This window comes from Xenopus laevis, chromosome 2L (assembly GCF_017654675.1).
Source record: "Xenopus laevis strain J_2021 chromosome 2L, Xenopus_laevis_v10.1, whole genome shotgun sequence".
Taxonomy (NCBI): Eukaryota; Metazoa; Chordata; class Amphibia; order Anura; family Pipidae; genus Xenopus; species Xenopus laevis.
The window spans coordinates 74736288-74753118 of record NC_054373.1 but is presented as its reverse complement, the minus strand read 5'-3'; the positions used below and the strand labels follow the sequence as shown (position 1 = coordinate 74753118).

General features: G+C 41.4%; 1 protein-coding gene across 3 annotated transcripts in view; it reads right to left on the bottom strand.

Annotated features, from left to right (window-relative positions):
• rsbn1.L (round spermatid basic protein 1 L homeolog) overlaps positions 1–16831 on the bottom strand; it is a 37765-nt gene that overhangs the window by 19034 nt on the left and 1900 nt on the right. Inside the window, exon 1 of one of the 3 annotated variants that reach the window (XM_041582060.1) lies at positions 2586–2922. The exons of the other annotated variants lie outside the window; for them this stretch is intronic. Coding sequence (XP_041437994.1) covers positions 2586–2598 — 13 coding nt within the window. The 5' untranslated portion in view covers positions 2599–2922. Of the gene's footprint in view, positions 1–2585; positions 2923–16831 lie in introns of those variants that run through there. 3 annotated transcript variants of the gene reach the window in all.

Below are 16831 nucleotides of genomic sequence, written 5' to 3'. Positions count from 1 at the left end.
ACCATTATCTCTAAAGAGCATTTGGTGTCTCGTAAAACCCCTGACACAACTGAACCCTCATGTCTTGTCCAGATTGTCTGTGCGGCTTAGTGTTTATAATAAGTGAAAAAGGTTACCGATTGATCAGTGTAAAAACGACAGGCTATACACAGGAAGAGTTAGGTAGACATCCCAACGTTCCAGAGGCAGACTCACCCCTTGGGGGTCAAGAATCTTATGTGTATCGTCTTAATGTTCATTTCCCCGTTGATTTGGATAACAGTTGGGGTCATAGTCTATTTGATATAAGGAAATCTGCTTTCGACCACGGACTCAGTCCCATGGTCTGTGGTCAACACCCAGATACCGATTATTTAGAGTCCGAGATTCTGGATTTCATACGTGTACGAAGTGATAAGGCCAAACTCCTTCTACATAGCGCTGACGAATTTTGGGAAGAATTGCTGAATAAGTAATGGGGAACGAGCAGTCAAAAACAGGGGGGGGGGATCAAAAAGGGATTTCGGCTTTTGAAATAGTCAAGAGCCGAGAAGGGAAGAAGCCTGTCAAGGATTACAACAAATTGGCTAAATTATGTGACATAAACACGAACGGACCTCGGCTACAGCCGAATTCTTGGCAAAGCGTAATAAAGGAGAAAAAGGGTGTTCTCCAAGACGAGGGTCTGTTATCCACCGCACAAGCGTGGTTTAGGGTTGCCAAGGGTCTGCAGAGGGAAGGGTGGTCAGAACAAAGAGTTATACAATCAGATGGGAATATCAAATACCTGTACCATAGAGAACCCCCTTTCCACTGTATGGTCAATACTACCAGCCCCCCCCCTCCCTATAAGGATGGGTCTCCAGAGACGCCCACCGCCCCGTCTGACATTCATATTGATAAAGAAACAACAAGTTCACAAACTATTCATGATTCAGGGCAGTCCACTATACCCACCGACAATTTAATAAAAGGTGGTGTCACACCATTATACCCCGTCTTGACCCCTGAAGGTGCGTACTACGTACCGGTGCCGAATTTGACTCACATTATGTTGTCGGGTGACGAAGTAGACGGGGCTACAGGGGGGGTGTCAGATGACGGAGGGTCTAGAGTTACTTCCACCACTCCAGGCTTTCCAGGGGCAGTCCAAAAGGTCCCTGGAGCTCCCCAGAAATCTAGAAGGGTTGTCCAGTTATAAAGGGATGCGGGGGCGGACGATTTGAGGATTTTGAATGAGGTTGGGGAGACACTAACCCGCATGAGTACCCCCTATCAGTCGGGTCATAAAAAGGCTTCACTAGTCAATACTCCACTTTTGCCTTATGTCATGCCTGCTTTCGATCCCGGGGATGATGACTCTTTTGCCTCCCAGAACCGACAGGGTTCCAGAATGCAAACCATGAGTGGACCTGCATTATATGTAACTTTTAGCCCTTCCCAAGCGTCCACCCTCCTGGCCCAATTACCTGACCCCGATCACCATCCGATGCAATTTTATCGCAGACTGTCCCAAATCCAGAAAAACTATTCTGCCACCTGGAAAGATTTAGAGAGTCTGTGTGAAATCAAAGCAGGGGATGCTTATTGGCCTGTTATGTTAACTGCCTTTGATCCCCGTCGAGTCAGGGACACTGTTAGTTACGAGTCAGGGATGGAATTCTGTGAACAAGTTAAATCCTGGGCACAGAATAGGCTGGCTGATCAGGCCATTAGCATTCACGATATGGTCCAAGACAAATCCGAATCTGTTGAGAAGTACCAAGTCCGAATGTTACAAGTATTCATAGATTTAGGATTTAGCCGTCACAACAAGACCCATATACAAATGTTATCCTCTGCCTTTGTGACCGGATTACAGGAACCTTTAAAAAAGGGGTTGATGACAGCCAGACCAGAATATCGTACCTTACCTATTGAGACATTGGCACTCGTTGCCAAGGGCTTGGAAGCTTCACAGCAAGTGCCCCATAAAACCACTCCTTTAATGGTGGCGGATAGTACTCCTAACAGAGACACACAAGATATAGTATGGTGCCGTTATTGTAAGAAGACAGGACACGACATCAGAGATTGCAAGGCAAAAAGCAATGGTCCTAGATGTTTTAACTGTAACAAAGCCGGCCATATCAGTAAGAACTGCAAAGCCCCCAGACGTGGTTCTTCGCAGTCACAAGCATCAAATCAGGATGGCAATTGGCCACCACCACCCCCTCCTGTTACCCCGACAGACCGTCCCTAGGACGAGGGCAACCCTGTGTCTCCCACCCCTGTATTGACCAATATGACCACCCTTGAACCAGCTGGACCTTTAGCTAAATTGACTTTGCCAATACAGGGTACCCCTACTACCTTCCTGATAGACACAGGGGCAGCCAGAAGCGTTATCAGGACTCAGGATCTACCCAAACAAGTAACGCTATCTAACACCACTGTTTCTTGTGTAGGGGTGGATGGCAGGCCACGGGACAACCCAGTGACCTGTCCATTGCAGGTTGGACCCTATTCTGGACTATTGGCTCGTTTTGTTGTCTCATCTACTTGTCCCTTAAATCTTTTAGGAACGGATTTGCTTTACCGGCTACAAGCTAAACTTGCTTTCTTACCAGATGGCTCCATAACTGTTTCCACCCCATTGGACCAGGCTGAAGCAACCTCTCTCTGTTCCGTACCCCTTCTTCTCTCCACAGAGTTAACCGAATTATCCGATTCCAGTATTCCAGCTCATGTACTGTCCCGCATTCCTCCAACACTTTGGTCACAGGGTCCGGACGACATTGGACGTTTACGCGTCCCTCCAGTTACGGTTCGCCTTAAGGAAGGCGCTGTACTACCTAGGAAGCCTCAATATCCACTTAAACCGGCCCAGTCCGACTCCATCAATAAACAACTGCAGACGCTCCTGGAAAACGGAGCTATCAAGAAACAATCATCACCCTGCAACACTCCACTTTTTCCTGTCAAGAAAAAAGGCAAAGTGGGAGAACCAGATAAGTATCGGCTAGTACAAGATCTACGCGCTGTAAATGAAGCTACAGTCATGGAAACCCCTTTGGTGTCAAACCCTCACACCATACTGTCCGGCATTCCCCCTTCGGCCACTCATTTTACAGCCATAGATTTGGCAAATGCTTTCTATTCGATTGCACTGCAGGAGGACTGCCAATATCTTTTTGCGTTCACCCATGAACGACAACAATACGTTTGGACTGTCCTCCCCCAGGGAGCACAAAATTCCCCTACCCACTTTTCACTCGCTCTCACCTCCATCCTGGACTCCTGGATATCTTCCCACCCTGACATTACGCTACTACAGTATGTGGACGATTTGCTACTTTGTACCCCGGACTTACCCACATGCGAAGAGTCGTCTGCTGATCTCCTATGCTTTCTGGCCGACCAAGGGTGCAAGGCATCTAAAGAAAAATTGCAATGGTGCAAAACCACCGTGATATTCCTAGGACAATGCATATCCCAAGGTAAAAGACATATCACCGACGGCCGCATACAAACTCTTCGAGACATCCCACTACCGAGAGGCCACAAACCATTACACGCTTTCCTCGGTCTCATTTCTTATTGCCGGTCCTGGATTCCCGAAGCTTCCCTTCTGATGCAACCTCTTTATGACGTATTGAAGTCTGACCCTTTCACTATGACTTCCGCTGCGGAGGACAGTTTTCACACACTCAAGTCCATTCTATCCACAGCTCCTGCTCTGGGCCTACCAGACTATTCAAAACCTTTCAAATTGTTTGTCTCAGAACGTCAAGGCCACGCCCTCGGAGTATTGGCTCAATCATACGGCCAACGAATCCGACCTATTGGATATTTCTCCGGACAACTCGATAATGTGGCAAAGGGCAGTCCCTCTTGCATGCGTGCTGTATATGCAGCACAGCTTTTACTAGACAAGACTGCTGATCTCATTTTGGGACATGAGTGTACACTTCTGGCACCTCACGACATAGCAGCTATATTGAATCAAACCCAACCGAAACACGTCTGCTGCTAGACACCTACGGCTACAATGTGCTGTACTTTTGCCGGACAATGTCACTCTACAGCGGTGCACTATTCTGAACCCATCTACATTATTACCGATACCCGAACAAGGGGGGGTTGGGGAACTTACCGTGAGTTCCCACAACTGTTTCGAACTCATGCAACAGGAAACAGCTCACCTCCCTACTGTCAGTGACACCGCCCTGGACAATCCTGACCTCACGTTATTCGTGGATGGATCGAGATTCTCAGATGACTCTGGGAAATTCCATACTGGCTATGCTGTCACGACCACTGACTCTGTCCTCGAGGCACAACCGCTACCAGCCTCGTGTTCGGCCCAGGAAGCGGAACTAAAAGCTTTAACAGCCGCGTGTAAACTTGCGGCAGGAAAAAGAGCTAATATTTTTTCTGATTCCAGATATGCTCAGGGGGTGGCTCTAGACTTTGGGACTATTTGGAAAACTAGAGGATACCTGACTGCCACTGGGTCCCCCATAAAGAACGGCAGATCCGTAGCTGATCTTATGGAAGCACTTACACTCCCTACACAAGTGGCCGTGCTAAAAGTGAAAGCTCACGGCAGACTCACTTCCCCCGAAGCTGTTGGAAACCATTTGGCCGACACCACTGCTAAGGAAATTGCCATTGCACCACTACCCGATGTACCGCCTCTTCCAACGTCCACTCCTCTACTCCAAGTTACATTCCTGGACAGTATTGACAAATTACAAGCTTGCCAAGCCTCAGCCAGCACCGAAGAAATAAACGGTTGGCTCAGCAAGGGGGCTACTTGTAAAGACGGTTTATATTCATGCAACAAAAAACCATGTATACCAAGAAGCCTCTATCCATCTCTAGTTCAATGGGCTCATGGACCTACACACGTTTCAAAGAACTTGATGAACAACCTCATCTCTAAACTTTACTTTGCTCCTGGAATCACCACCCTCACTAGAAACTATACCGCAGCATGCACCATCTGCGCTCAGTGTAACCCAGGTCGCATGGTAAAACCACCAGCCTTACATTTGGCTAAACCTCTGTATCCTTTTCAGCGTATACAAATCGACCATATACAGATGCCCAAATGCGGTAGGTTCGAATATGTGCTGGTCGTCGTTGACATGTTCTCGGGGTGGCCGGAGGCTTTCCCAGTGGCTAATATGACCGCTAAAACCACCGCTAAAAAACTACTTTCCGAAATAGTTTGCCGATACGGGGTCCCCGAGGTGACAGAAAGTGATCAGGGCCCCGCTTTCACTGCATCTGTTACTAAAGACATTTGGACTGCTCTGGGAGTAACCCTTCACTTCCATACACCCTACCACCCCCAAAGTAGTGGTAAAGTCGAACGTATGAATGGTACTTTAAAAACAAAAATGTTAAAAATGTCCCAGGACGAGTTCACCCATTCCGATTAGAAGAAAAGAGGTTCCGTCTAAATATTTGAAAGTGTTTTTTTACAGTGAGAGCTATGAAGATGTGGAATTCTCTCCCTGAACCAGCTGTACTGGCTGATACATTAGATAGTTTTAAGAAGGGGTTGGGTGGCTTTTTATCAAGTGAGTGAATACAGGATTATGGAATATAGCTCATAGTACAAGTTGATTCAGGGACTAGTCTAAATTACTCGAAATATGTTTGGGACCCCAACCTACGTTTCTAACTAAAATAGAAAACAATATTTAAAATAAGGTGCATAAGTTGCTCTAATCTTTCAGACTGAGCAGGGGGCAACCTTTGAGAAGTGAACAAAAACTATAAATGCATATGCAATGTCTAAAAAAAAAACAAAAAAAAAAAACACATTATTCCTGTAAAATATGTATTTGTTTGCATAGACAAGACAAGTGCACCATTTAGACAATGAATTTACGGAAACTATTAAAAACATTTATATTAAATATTGTAAAAATATATTTATTGTGATTAGCACAGACTCCAATGTAATTATTTTTGCATACTTTCCCACCGTCCCCTTTTCTGCAGGACAGTACCGATTTTGACAGCTCAGCCCACAGTCCCAGTTTCTTGCTGAAATGTCCTGCATTTCCCTTTGATCTCCTGCACTAGCACAAGAAAAATTTCTGAAACTTAATTAAGCGGAGATTTTATTGCATTCTGCATTGTTCTCAAATATTTTTGTTGGCCTCAATTGAATGCATAGTTTTGTAAACCTAAACACATTGGCCATAAATTTTACAGGACCATTGGCATTTATATTTAGGATGTTTTCCCTTTGTACACAAGGATATGTATAGCATTTGATGTAAAATGCAAGCTTTTTGGAGTTTTACGATTGATTGTTTGACGATTTGAAATCTCTAATCTCTACAAGTCAGAAAACTCCATAAAACAATACATATTTGGTATTGGAGCATTTGGGAGACTTGAGGATTTCCAAATCAGTTGTACAAGTGTGAGTATGCTTTGGGCTAATTTACCAGACTATCCATAAGTTTGATGACAAAAAGCCACTTCTAGATCCTTTAGAGATCATAAGAACTGCCACCAACACACACCACAAAAATCATGACCAAATCCTTTTTTTCAAAAAAATCCTTAAACACGGAGAACCATCACTTTATTTAGTTAATGTTAAAAAAACATGAATAGAGCGCACAACAAAAGAACGCTTGACACGTTTCGTGGACAGAAGCCACTTCCTCAAAAGCTTCTTTTTTTTTTAAAAAAAAAAAAAAAAAAAAAAAAAAGCTTTTTTCAAAGTAATTATTTTTTCAGAAGGCAATGGACTTAAAATTTAAAGGATATGGCAACCCCCCAAAAAAAAAATCTTGGCTAATAAAAGAAAACACAATTATAAGCAACTTTCCAATATGAATTCATTAAAAAAAAGTGTTAGCGCTTTTAAAGTGATTTGTAAATGTAAGGAATATTGAAAGCAGAAGTTGCTTAACCCTTGGTTGTTACTTTTTAAACAATGTTGCAAAAGCCAATCACCTCCAGCAAGACAGGTCTGTCAATCCGTTGGTTTATGTTACATTGTTTAAAAAGCCAGAGCCACCAGGGCAGACAAAAGAAAGGGACAGACAAACTGCTTTCAATAGCAATACATATACAAATAGCTTAAAGGGGTGGTTCACCTTCAAACAACTACTTGGTTTCAGATAGATCACCAGAAATAATGACTTTTTCCCATGACTTTCTATAAGTGTAAAGTGTCATTTTTCAACTTCTGAAGCAGCTCTGGGAGGGGGGGGGTTGCCAATCCTGTAAACTGTTCTAAATTGATCAACTAAATGTTGCAAAATTGTAACAGTTTAGAGTCTGCACATGAATTACTGAGCTGTCAGACTCAAACACAGGAACATTCAACTTTAAACTTAGATTTTGGAAAAAAGTAAAAAATAAATAATGGAACAATCTAAAAACAACTGAATTGAAAAAAGTGTTTGGAAGGTGAACAACCCCTTTAAAAACAATAGAGAGTTTGTAATAAATGTATATTGCAAAATTGCTTAGAATTAGGTTTTCTTTTATTAGACAATTTTTTTTGTGTTTTGTGTCCTTTATTTATCTAGGCAATATGTAAAAACCTTGAGTATGACCCCTTTATTCATTGTTGTCAAAAAAAAAAAACAACCTTTGGTCCCTCAACAACTCCCAACCAACCCCATCTCAGCATGCACACTAGCTGATTTCTATTTTTGTTTACTTAGTTAACATCTAAGGTGACCAGTCTATTAGATTTATTCCTGCAAATACTACTCAGTCTCTCTAAAGCTGGCCACAGACTCAAAGATCCGATCGTACGAATTAATGTACGATCGGACTTCCCATCTCCCGACCCGCCACTAACCATTCAGATCAAAGTCTTACCATTCCGACCAAATAAAGTAGTTAAAGAACAGATCAGCCAATGTTCTGCCCCTGACAGCAATCGTACGATAGTTATGTCTGACAAAGCTAGTGACAGTCTTCCACTGAAAATCGTACGATCGGCAATACACGCAGAGATATTACCCGCAGCAGACAGAAAAATGTCGGGACTCTCCACACATGTTCTGAAAATCGTAGGAATCCTTGATTCGTACAATGAGATCTTTGCTTCTATGGCCAGCTTAAAGGGGTGGTTCACCTTCAAACAACTAGTTCTTTTCAGATAGATCACCAGAAATAATGACTTTTTCCAATGCCTTTCTATTTTCTATGTGTGACCGTTCTTCTAATATTGAAGTGTAAAGCGTCTTTTTTTCACCTTCTGAAGCAGCCCTGGGAGGGGGGTTGCCGATCCTGTAAACCGTTCTGAATGGATACATTTAGTTGATACATTTCTTATTTTTGTCCCTGCTGAGCAGAATCTCAGGGTTTCATTACAGACAGCTGTTAGACTTGATACAATAGTTGCTAATACTCCAGAGATGCTGCTGAGAAATGTATCAACTAAATGTTGCAAATTGTAACAGTTTAGAGTGTGCACCTGAATTACTGAGCTGCCAGACTGAAACACCAGACAGGAACATTCAACTTTAAACTTAGATTTTGGAAAAACAGTAAAAAACAAATAATGGAAAGTAATTGGAAAACATCTTTTTTTCTGGGAAACAATCTAAAAACAAAAGAATTGAAAAAAAAGTGTTTGGAAGGTGAACAACCCCTTTAAGGCAGGGATCCCCAACCTTTTTTACCCGAGAGCCACATTCAAACGTAAAAAAATTGGAGAGCAATATAAGCATGCACAAAGTTCCTGGGGGTGCCAAATACGGGCTGTTATTGGCTATTGATAGCCCCTATGTGGACTGGCAGCCTACAGGAGGCTCAGTTTGGGAGCACACACAGTTTTTATGCAACAAAACTTGCCTTCAAGCCTGGAATTCAAAAATAAGCACCTGCTTTGAAGCCACTGGGAGCAACAAGGGGTCGGAGACCAACATGTTGCTCACGAGCCACTGGTTGGGGATCACTGCTCTAGGGAAATTTAAAAGTAGCGGGTTTTATGCAGTGATCTACTCAATCAGAAAGCCTTTCAATAAAATAGCCAATGCTGGCCACGATTGGGCAACTCAGAGTGGAAGTTAAAGGGGACCTGTCACCCTAAAAATTAATTTCATAATTCTTCAGTCTTGGAATTCTTGATTGATCAGGGAGGTGCCATTTTGTGGACACTTAAGGCAACTTTGCATCATGCCAAAATTGTGTTTATACACTAGAATGGAGGCTTGGTGCACATGCCCTTGCACAGACTACACAATTATAGACTGTGAAGATAGGGAAGGGGGTGTGATTAGTATAGTGAAATCTAGGAAGTGCAGAACGGAAAGTGAAAGTAATTGCCTGCCCCACCACTATGCCTGAGGTATAGAGGTTGGGAAGGCAATACACGATTGACAAGTAAAATTATGAAATAACTTTAGAACAGGTATAGAGGTTTAATTAAATAAATAAATTTTTTAAAAAAGGGATTTGGGTTGAATTTAAAAAGGACATTTATTATTTAAAACCACCACACACACAGTCCTTTTTTCTGCTTTCTATTTGTATACCATTTCTCTTTTGTAGTTTTCCCCAGCAATTTTTATTCAATATAGATTGTAAAATGCCTACATGCAACATCTTAAAGGGGTTGTTCACCTTTCAAACACTTTTTTCAATTCAGCTGTTTTTAGATTGTTCCCCAGAAATAAAGCCTTTTTTCAATTACTTTCCATTATTTATTTTTTACGTTTTTTCCAAAATCTACGTTTAAAGTTGAATGTTCGTGTCTCTGGTGGTTGAGTCTGGCAGCTCAGTAATTCAGGTGCAAATCCTGAACTGTTACAATTTTGCAACATTTAATTGATACATTTCTCAGGAGCATCTTTGGAGTATTAGCAACTATTGTATCAAATCTAACAGCCGCCTGTAATGAAATCCAGAGCTTCTGCTCAGCAGGGACAAAGATAAGAAATGTATCAACTAAATGTATCAATTTAGAAGTTTACAGGGTCGGCGACCCCCCTCCCAGAGCTGCTTCAGAAGGTGAAAATGACACTTTACACTTCAATATTAGAACAACTGTGACACATAGAAAATAGAAAGTCATTGGAAAAAAGTAGTTTTTTCTTTTGATCAATCTGAAAACAAGTAGTTGTTTGAAGGTGAACCACCCCTTTAAGTGGTAAAGATTTATCTTACATCAGTAGTATTACAAATTGTTACACTTTGCAAAAATCATAAAAGCCAACGAATTGCCTTTTAGAAGACTGGATACAATTGAATCAAGTTCTATAAAGTGTAAAAGAAGGACAACTATTTAAAGGGGACCGTCACCCAAAAAAAATATTCAAAATCCTATTTTATCACAGTCAAGCAAAATTAACTTTACACTATATAAATTATTTGAATCTTGCTTCCTTCAGTCTGGGATTTCAAAATTATAGGCAGCAGCCATTTTGTGCACACTGTCATTAAAGGAACAGTAACGTCAAAAAATAAGTGTTTTAAAGTAATGAAAATATAATGCAGTGTTGCCCTGCACTGGTTAAAGTGCTGTGTTTGCTTAAGAAACACTACTATTGTTTATATAAATAAGCTGCTGTGTAGCAATGGGGGCAGCCATTCAAAGGAGAAAAAGCACAAGTTACACAGCAGATAGAAAATAAGTTTTCTGTCTAATGGTGTTATCTGTTATCCATTAGTTAACCTGTGCCATATAGCCGTTTTTCAATTTCCGCCATTGCTCCACAGCAGCTTGTTTATATGAAATATAGTAGTGTTTCTGAAGCAAACAGATCAGTTTTGCCAGTGCAAGGCAATGATATTTTATTACTTTAAAACACTTTAATTTTTTGGTGTTACTGTTCCTTTAAGGCAAGCCTTGGATCATCTCAGAATCTTGTTTGTGCACCAGAATGGGCGACCCGATGTCCATCCCCATGCACTGGCTACACAATTAAATGGTATAGAGAACAGGGGAATATGTGGATAGCAGTGACATCTAGGAAGTGCTGAATGGAAAGTGAAAGTAATTGTCTGCCCCGCCTCTGAGGAGTGGCAGACATTATTTAATCAACAGCTGAGATTTTTAAATGAGCTTACAACCGCTATGAATGCTTTAATAAAAAAAAAGAATTTGGATTTCAGGTTTCATTTGAAAAGGACTTATTATACAGATTTTTGTGTCTGGGTGACAGGTCCACTTTAAAGTAAAAAAACCAAAAGACAGTTGGCTCATTTTTCTCATAGCAATATAGTTTAATAAGATGGATTTAAAAGTAAACATTTACATTATTGTACTGCAGAAACATACAAGGTAGTCCTTTAAAACAGGATTGCTTTTTAAACAAACTTGCTTCACATCATAACTGCAGTTATTTATCACATACCCATACCAACAGAATAGATCTCAGTACATTTGTGTACTAGATGTTACAAAGCCAGCCATAAGAAAACAAGAGAAAAATAAAAACCAAAAATACTTAACATACTGCAGATATTACATCCATTCACTTACATACACAAAGCTAGCTAGCCCTGAAGAGAATTAGAACCCTGGATAATATATAGCCTGCCCTTATTCAAAGATGTGCATTTAACCCTTTGCCTGCCAAGCACGTACGGCGTACGTGCTGGCAGGCAAATGCTCAGGCTGCCAAGAACGTACATTGTACGTTCTTTAGCAGCTGAGCGCTCTCTCTGCTTCGGCGGCTTTTGCCGCCTCCGCAGAGAGTGGGGAGAGAAGACAGCCCCCTAGGCAACGAGGCTGGGGGGCTGTCAAGTCGGATCTGCGACTCGATTGTCGCAGATCCGACTTCAAAGTAGCAGACGCATCGCATGGAGCGTCTGCTACTACACTCACCTTCTTCCTGCCTGCAGAGCCGCCCACGCACTTCCTGCTGCGCAGCAACTCTGCAGACACGCTGCCAGGACTCCTCCAAAGAAGACAGCGATTCTCCTGCTCCAAAAACGGTAAGTGCACGTTTTTTTACACACTTACCTGCACCTACACATACTTACAGTACATTTATGCATTTTAGTAAAGATTGGAATTTTTTTAAATTTTTTTTTTTTAATTTTAGCACACTTGGTCCCTTTTGTACAGTTATTTACAGTTATTTACACTTATTTACATGTATTTGCACACTCAGATAACTTTATTAGTGCACAAATATGTATACACAAACAGGTTTTTTTTTTTTTTTACGAATTCATTATACTGTTATCTTTTGTTTTTTTTGCCTAAAAACGTGTTATTTTGGCAGCGTGACTATTGGATAATCGATTTCGGCCACTAATTACGCTGTCAGAACAATTATTTTGTTATTTCATTGATTTACGCTATTTTTGTGGTTTTATTGCAATTTTATCCCTGCATTATTGTTCCCTATGTATCTTTAGTATCGTTTTGCTGTTTGGTGCTTTGGTATAGAAAGATAGATTTTACTTAGTTTGATCCGCCAAAATATGTGCTTTCCAAAAATATATGGGTTTCTGGGGGTCTTTTTACAGTTTGGGGGTCTTACGGCACATAACGTACAGTTAGGGTTCTCTTTTCTGCAGCTTAGTTGGCTAGCGTGAAAATTCATAGTTACGTTTTTCATTTGGGGTCCATACACAACACATACTTTGGTAAATCTATACATATTGGGCATCAAACTATTTATTAGACCTCTGACGTCCATATTTAGAGAGATTTTTCTTTGTACGTAAAACATTGTGTCCGATAAATGCGGCAAACTGCAACATTTTTAGGCGATTTTCAGAAATGTTGTAAAAACCTATATGTTTAGAAAAGCTTTGCAGTTTGGTAGTTTCGTGTAGAAAGACGTCGTTATCTTTGTTGGAATCGGCAGAATGTGTACTTTCCAAAAATGTATGGTTTTGGGGGGTCATTGCTGTTAGGAGGGTCTTGAGGCAAATAATATGAAGTCAAGGGTCTATGTTCACAGAAGGCGAATGGGCAGCGGAGAAAACTCATATTCACTATTTTTATTTGGGGTCCGCACATGCCAGCTGCCTTGGTATATCTATGCATATTGGGCATCAAACTGTTCAGTAGACCCTTGGCATCAATATTTATGGTGTTTTACAATTGTATGTAAGAAATTGGGTGAGATAAATGCGGCCAATTGCAATATTTTTAGGCGATTTTCAGAAATGTAAAAACAGTTGCTTTTATCGCCAAATTTAGGAAAGGCTTGCGACTTGGTACTTTGGAGTACAAAGACATGCATACCCAATTTGGATTCGCAGGAATGTGTACTTTCCAAAAATATATGGTTTTATGGGGTGAACGCACTTTTTTCTACCTTTGCCCCCCCCAAAACAATGTAAATGTGTTGATTTTGCAGTACCTGAAATGACAGACCATATGGGGGTCTTTGTTTTGGGGCCCCTATACGCCACGTGCTTGGGTACACCTATACATATTGGGCATCAAACTGTTCAGAGGACCCCAGGCTTTCATATTTGGGGTGATTTGTCTTGATACCTAAAAGTATGTGGGTAACACAATGCTGCAGGGTCGAAATTTTGAAGTCATTTTTGGAAATGTCCCCCAAATCACCAAATTTAGGAATGGTTTGCGGCTTGGTACTTTGGAGTACAAAGACATGCATACCCAATTTAGATCCGTGGGAATGTGTACTTTCCGAAAATATATGGTTTTCTGGGGTGAACTTACTTTTTTCTACATTTTCCCCCCTCAAAACAATGTAAATGTGTTGATTTTGCAGTACCTGAAATGACAGACCATATGGGGGTCTTCGTTTTGGGGCCCCTATACGCCACGTGCTTGGGTACACCTATACATATTGGGCATCAAACTGTTCAGAGGACCCCAGGCTTTCATATTTGGGGTGATTTGTCTTGATACCTAAAAGTATGTGGGTAATACGATGCTGCAGGGTCGAAATTTTGAAGTCATTTTTGGAAATGTCCCCAAAATCACCAAATTTAGGAATGGTTTGCGGCTTGGTACTTTGGAGTACAAAGACATGCATACCCAATTTAGATCCGTGGGAATGTGTACTTTCCGAAAATATATGGTTTTCTGGGGTGAACTTACTTTTTTCTACATTTGCCCCCCTCAAAACAATGTAAATGTGTTGATTTTGCAGTACCTGAAATGACAGACCATATGGGGGTCTTCGTTTTGGGGCCCCTATACGCCACGTGCTTGGGTACACCTATACATATTGGGCATCAAACTGTTCAGAGGACCCCAGGCTTTCATATTTGGGGTGATTTGTCTTGATACCTAAAAGTATGTGGGTAATACGATGCTGCAGGGTCGAAATTTTGAAGTCATTTTTGGAAATGTCCCCAAAATCACCAAATTTAGGAATGGTTTGCGGCTTGGTACTTTGTAGTAGAAAGACATGCATACCCAATTTAGATTCGTGGGAATGTGTACTTTCCGAAAATATATGGTTTTCTGGGGTGAACTTACTTTTTGCTACCTTTGCCCCCCCCAAAACGATGTAAATGTGTTGATTTTGCAGTACCTGAAATGACAGAACATACAAGGGGGGGTCTTCCTTTTAGGGCCCCTATATGCCACGTGCTTGGGTACACCTATACATATTGGGCATCAAACTGTTCAGAGGACCCTAGGCTTTCATATTTGGGATGATTTCTCTTGATACCTAAAAGTATGTGGGTAATACGATGCTGCAGAGTAGATATTTTGAGGTGATTTTTGGAAATGTCACCTAAATCACCAAATTTAGGAATGATTTGCGGCTTGGTACTTTGGCGTAGAAAGACATGCATACCCAATTTGGATTCGTTGGAATGTGTACTTTCCGAAAATATATGGTTTTCTGGGGTGAACTTACTGTTTTCTACTTTTGCCCCCCCCAAATCGATGTAAATGTGTTGATTTTGCAGTACCTGAAATGACAGACTATATGGGGGTCTTCATTTTAGGGCCCCTATATGCCACATGCTTGGGTACACCTATACATATTGGGCATCAAACTGTTCAGAGGACCCTAGGCTTTCATATTTGGGGTGATTTGTCTTGATACCTAAAAGTATGTGTGTAATACGATGCTGCAGGGTAGATATTTTGAGGTGATTTTTGGAAATGTCACCTAAATCACCAAATTTAGGAATGATTTGCGGCTTGGTACTTTGGCGTAGAAAGACATGCATACCCAATTTGGATTCGTTGGAATGTGTACTTTCCGAAAATATATGGTTTTCTGGGGTGAACTTACTGTTTTCTACTTTTGCCCCCCCCAAATCGATGTAAATGTGTTGATTTTGCAGTACCTGAAATGACAGACTATATGGGGGTCTTCATTTTAGGGCCCCTATATGCCACATGCTTGGGTGCACCTATACATATTGGGCATCAAACTGTTCAGAGGACCCTAGGCTTTCATATTTGGGGTGATTTGTCTTGATACCTAAAAGTATGTGTGTAATAAGATGCTGCAGGGTAGATATTTTGAGGTGATTTTTGGAAATGTCACCTAAATCACCAAATTTAGGAATGATTTGCGGCTTGGTACTTTGGCGTAGAAAGACATGCATACCCAATTTGGATTCGTTGGAATGTGTACTTTCCGAAAATATATGGTTTTCTGGGGTGAACTTACTGTTTTCTACTTTTGCCCCCCCCAAATCGATGTAAATGTGTTGATTTTGCAGTACCTGAAATGACAGACTATATGGGGGTCTTCCTTTTGGGGCCCCTGTATGCCACGTGCTTGGGTACACCTATACATATCGGGCATCAAACTGTTCAGAGGACCCTAGGCTTTCATATTTGGGGTGATTTGTCTTGATACCTAAAAGTATGTGGGTAATACGATGCTGCAGGGTAGATATTTTGAGGTGATTTTTGGAAATGTCACCTAAAGCACCAAATTTAGGAATGGTTTGCGGCTTGGTACTTTGGCGTAGAAAGACATGCATACCCAATTTGGATTCGTTGGAATGTGTACTTTCCGAAAATATATGGTTTTCTGGGGTGAACTTACTGTTTTCTACTTTTGCCCCCCCCTAACGATGTAAATGTGTTGATTTTGCAGTACCTGAAATGACAGACTATATGGGGGTCTTCCTTTTGGGGCCCCTGTATGCCACGTGCTTGGGTACACCTATACATATCGGGCATCAAACTGTTCAGAGGACCCCAGGCTTTCATATTTGGGGTGATTTGTCTTGATACCTAAAAGTATGTGGGTAATACGATGCTGCAGGGTCGAAATTTTGAAGTCATTTTTGGAAATGTCCCCAAAATCACCAAATTTAGGAATGGTTTGCGGCTTGGTACTTTGGAGTACAAAAGACATGCATACCCAATTTAGATCCGTGGGAATGTGTACTTTCCGAAAATATATGGTTTTCTGGGGTGAACTTACTTTTTTCTACATTTGCCCCCCTCAAAACAATGTAAATGTGTTGATTTTGCAGTACCTGAAATGACAGACCATATGGGGGTCTTCGTTTTGGGGCCCCTATACGCCACGTGCTTGGGTACACCTATACATATTGGGCATCAAACTGTTCAGAGGACCCCAGGCTTTCATATTTGGGGTGATTTGTCTTGATACCTAAAAGTATGTGGGTAATACGATGCTGCAGGGTCGAAATTTTGAAGTCATTTTTGGAAATGTCCCCAAAATCACCAAATTTAGGAATGATTTGCGGCTTGGTACTTTGGCGTAGAAAGACATGCATACCCAATTTAGATTCAGGGGAATGTGTACTTTCCGAAAATATATGGTTTTCTGGGGTGAACGTACTGTTTTCTACCTTTGCCGCCCCCCAAAACGATGTAAATGTGTTGATTTTGCAGTATCTGAAATTACAGAACAAACGGGGGGTCTTCCTTTTGGGGCCTCCTATGCCACGTGCTTGGGTACATCTATTCATATTGGGCATCAAACTG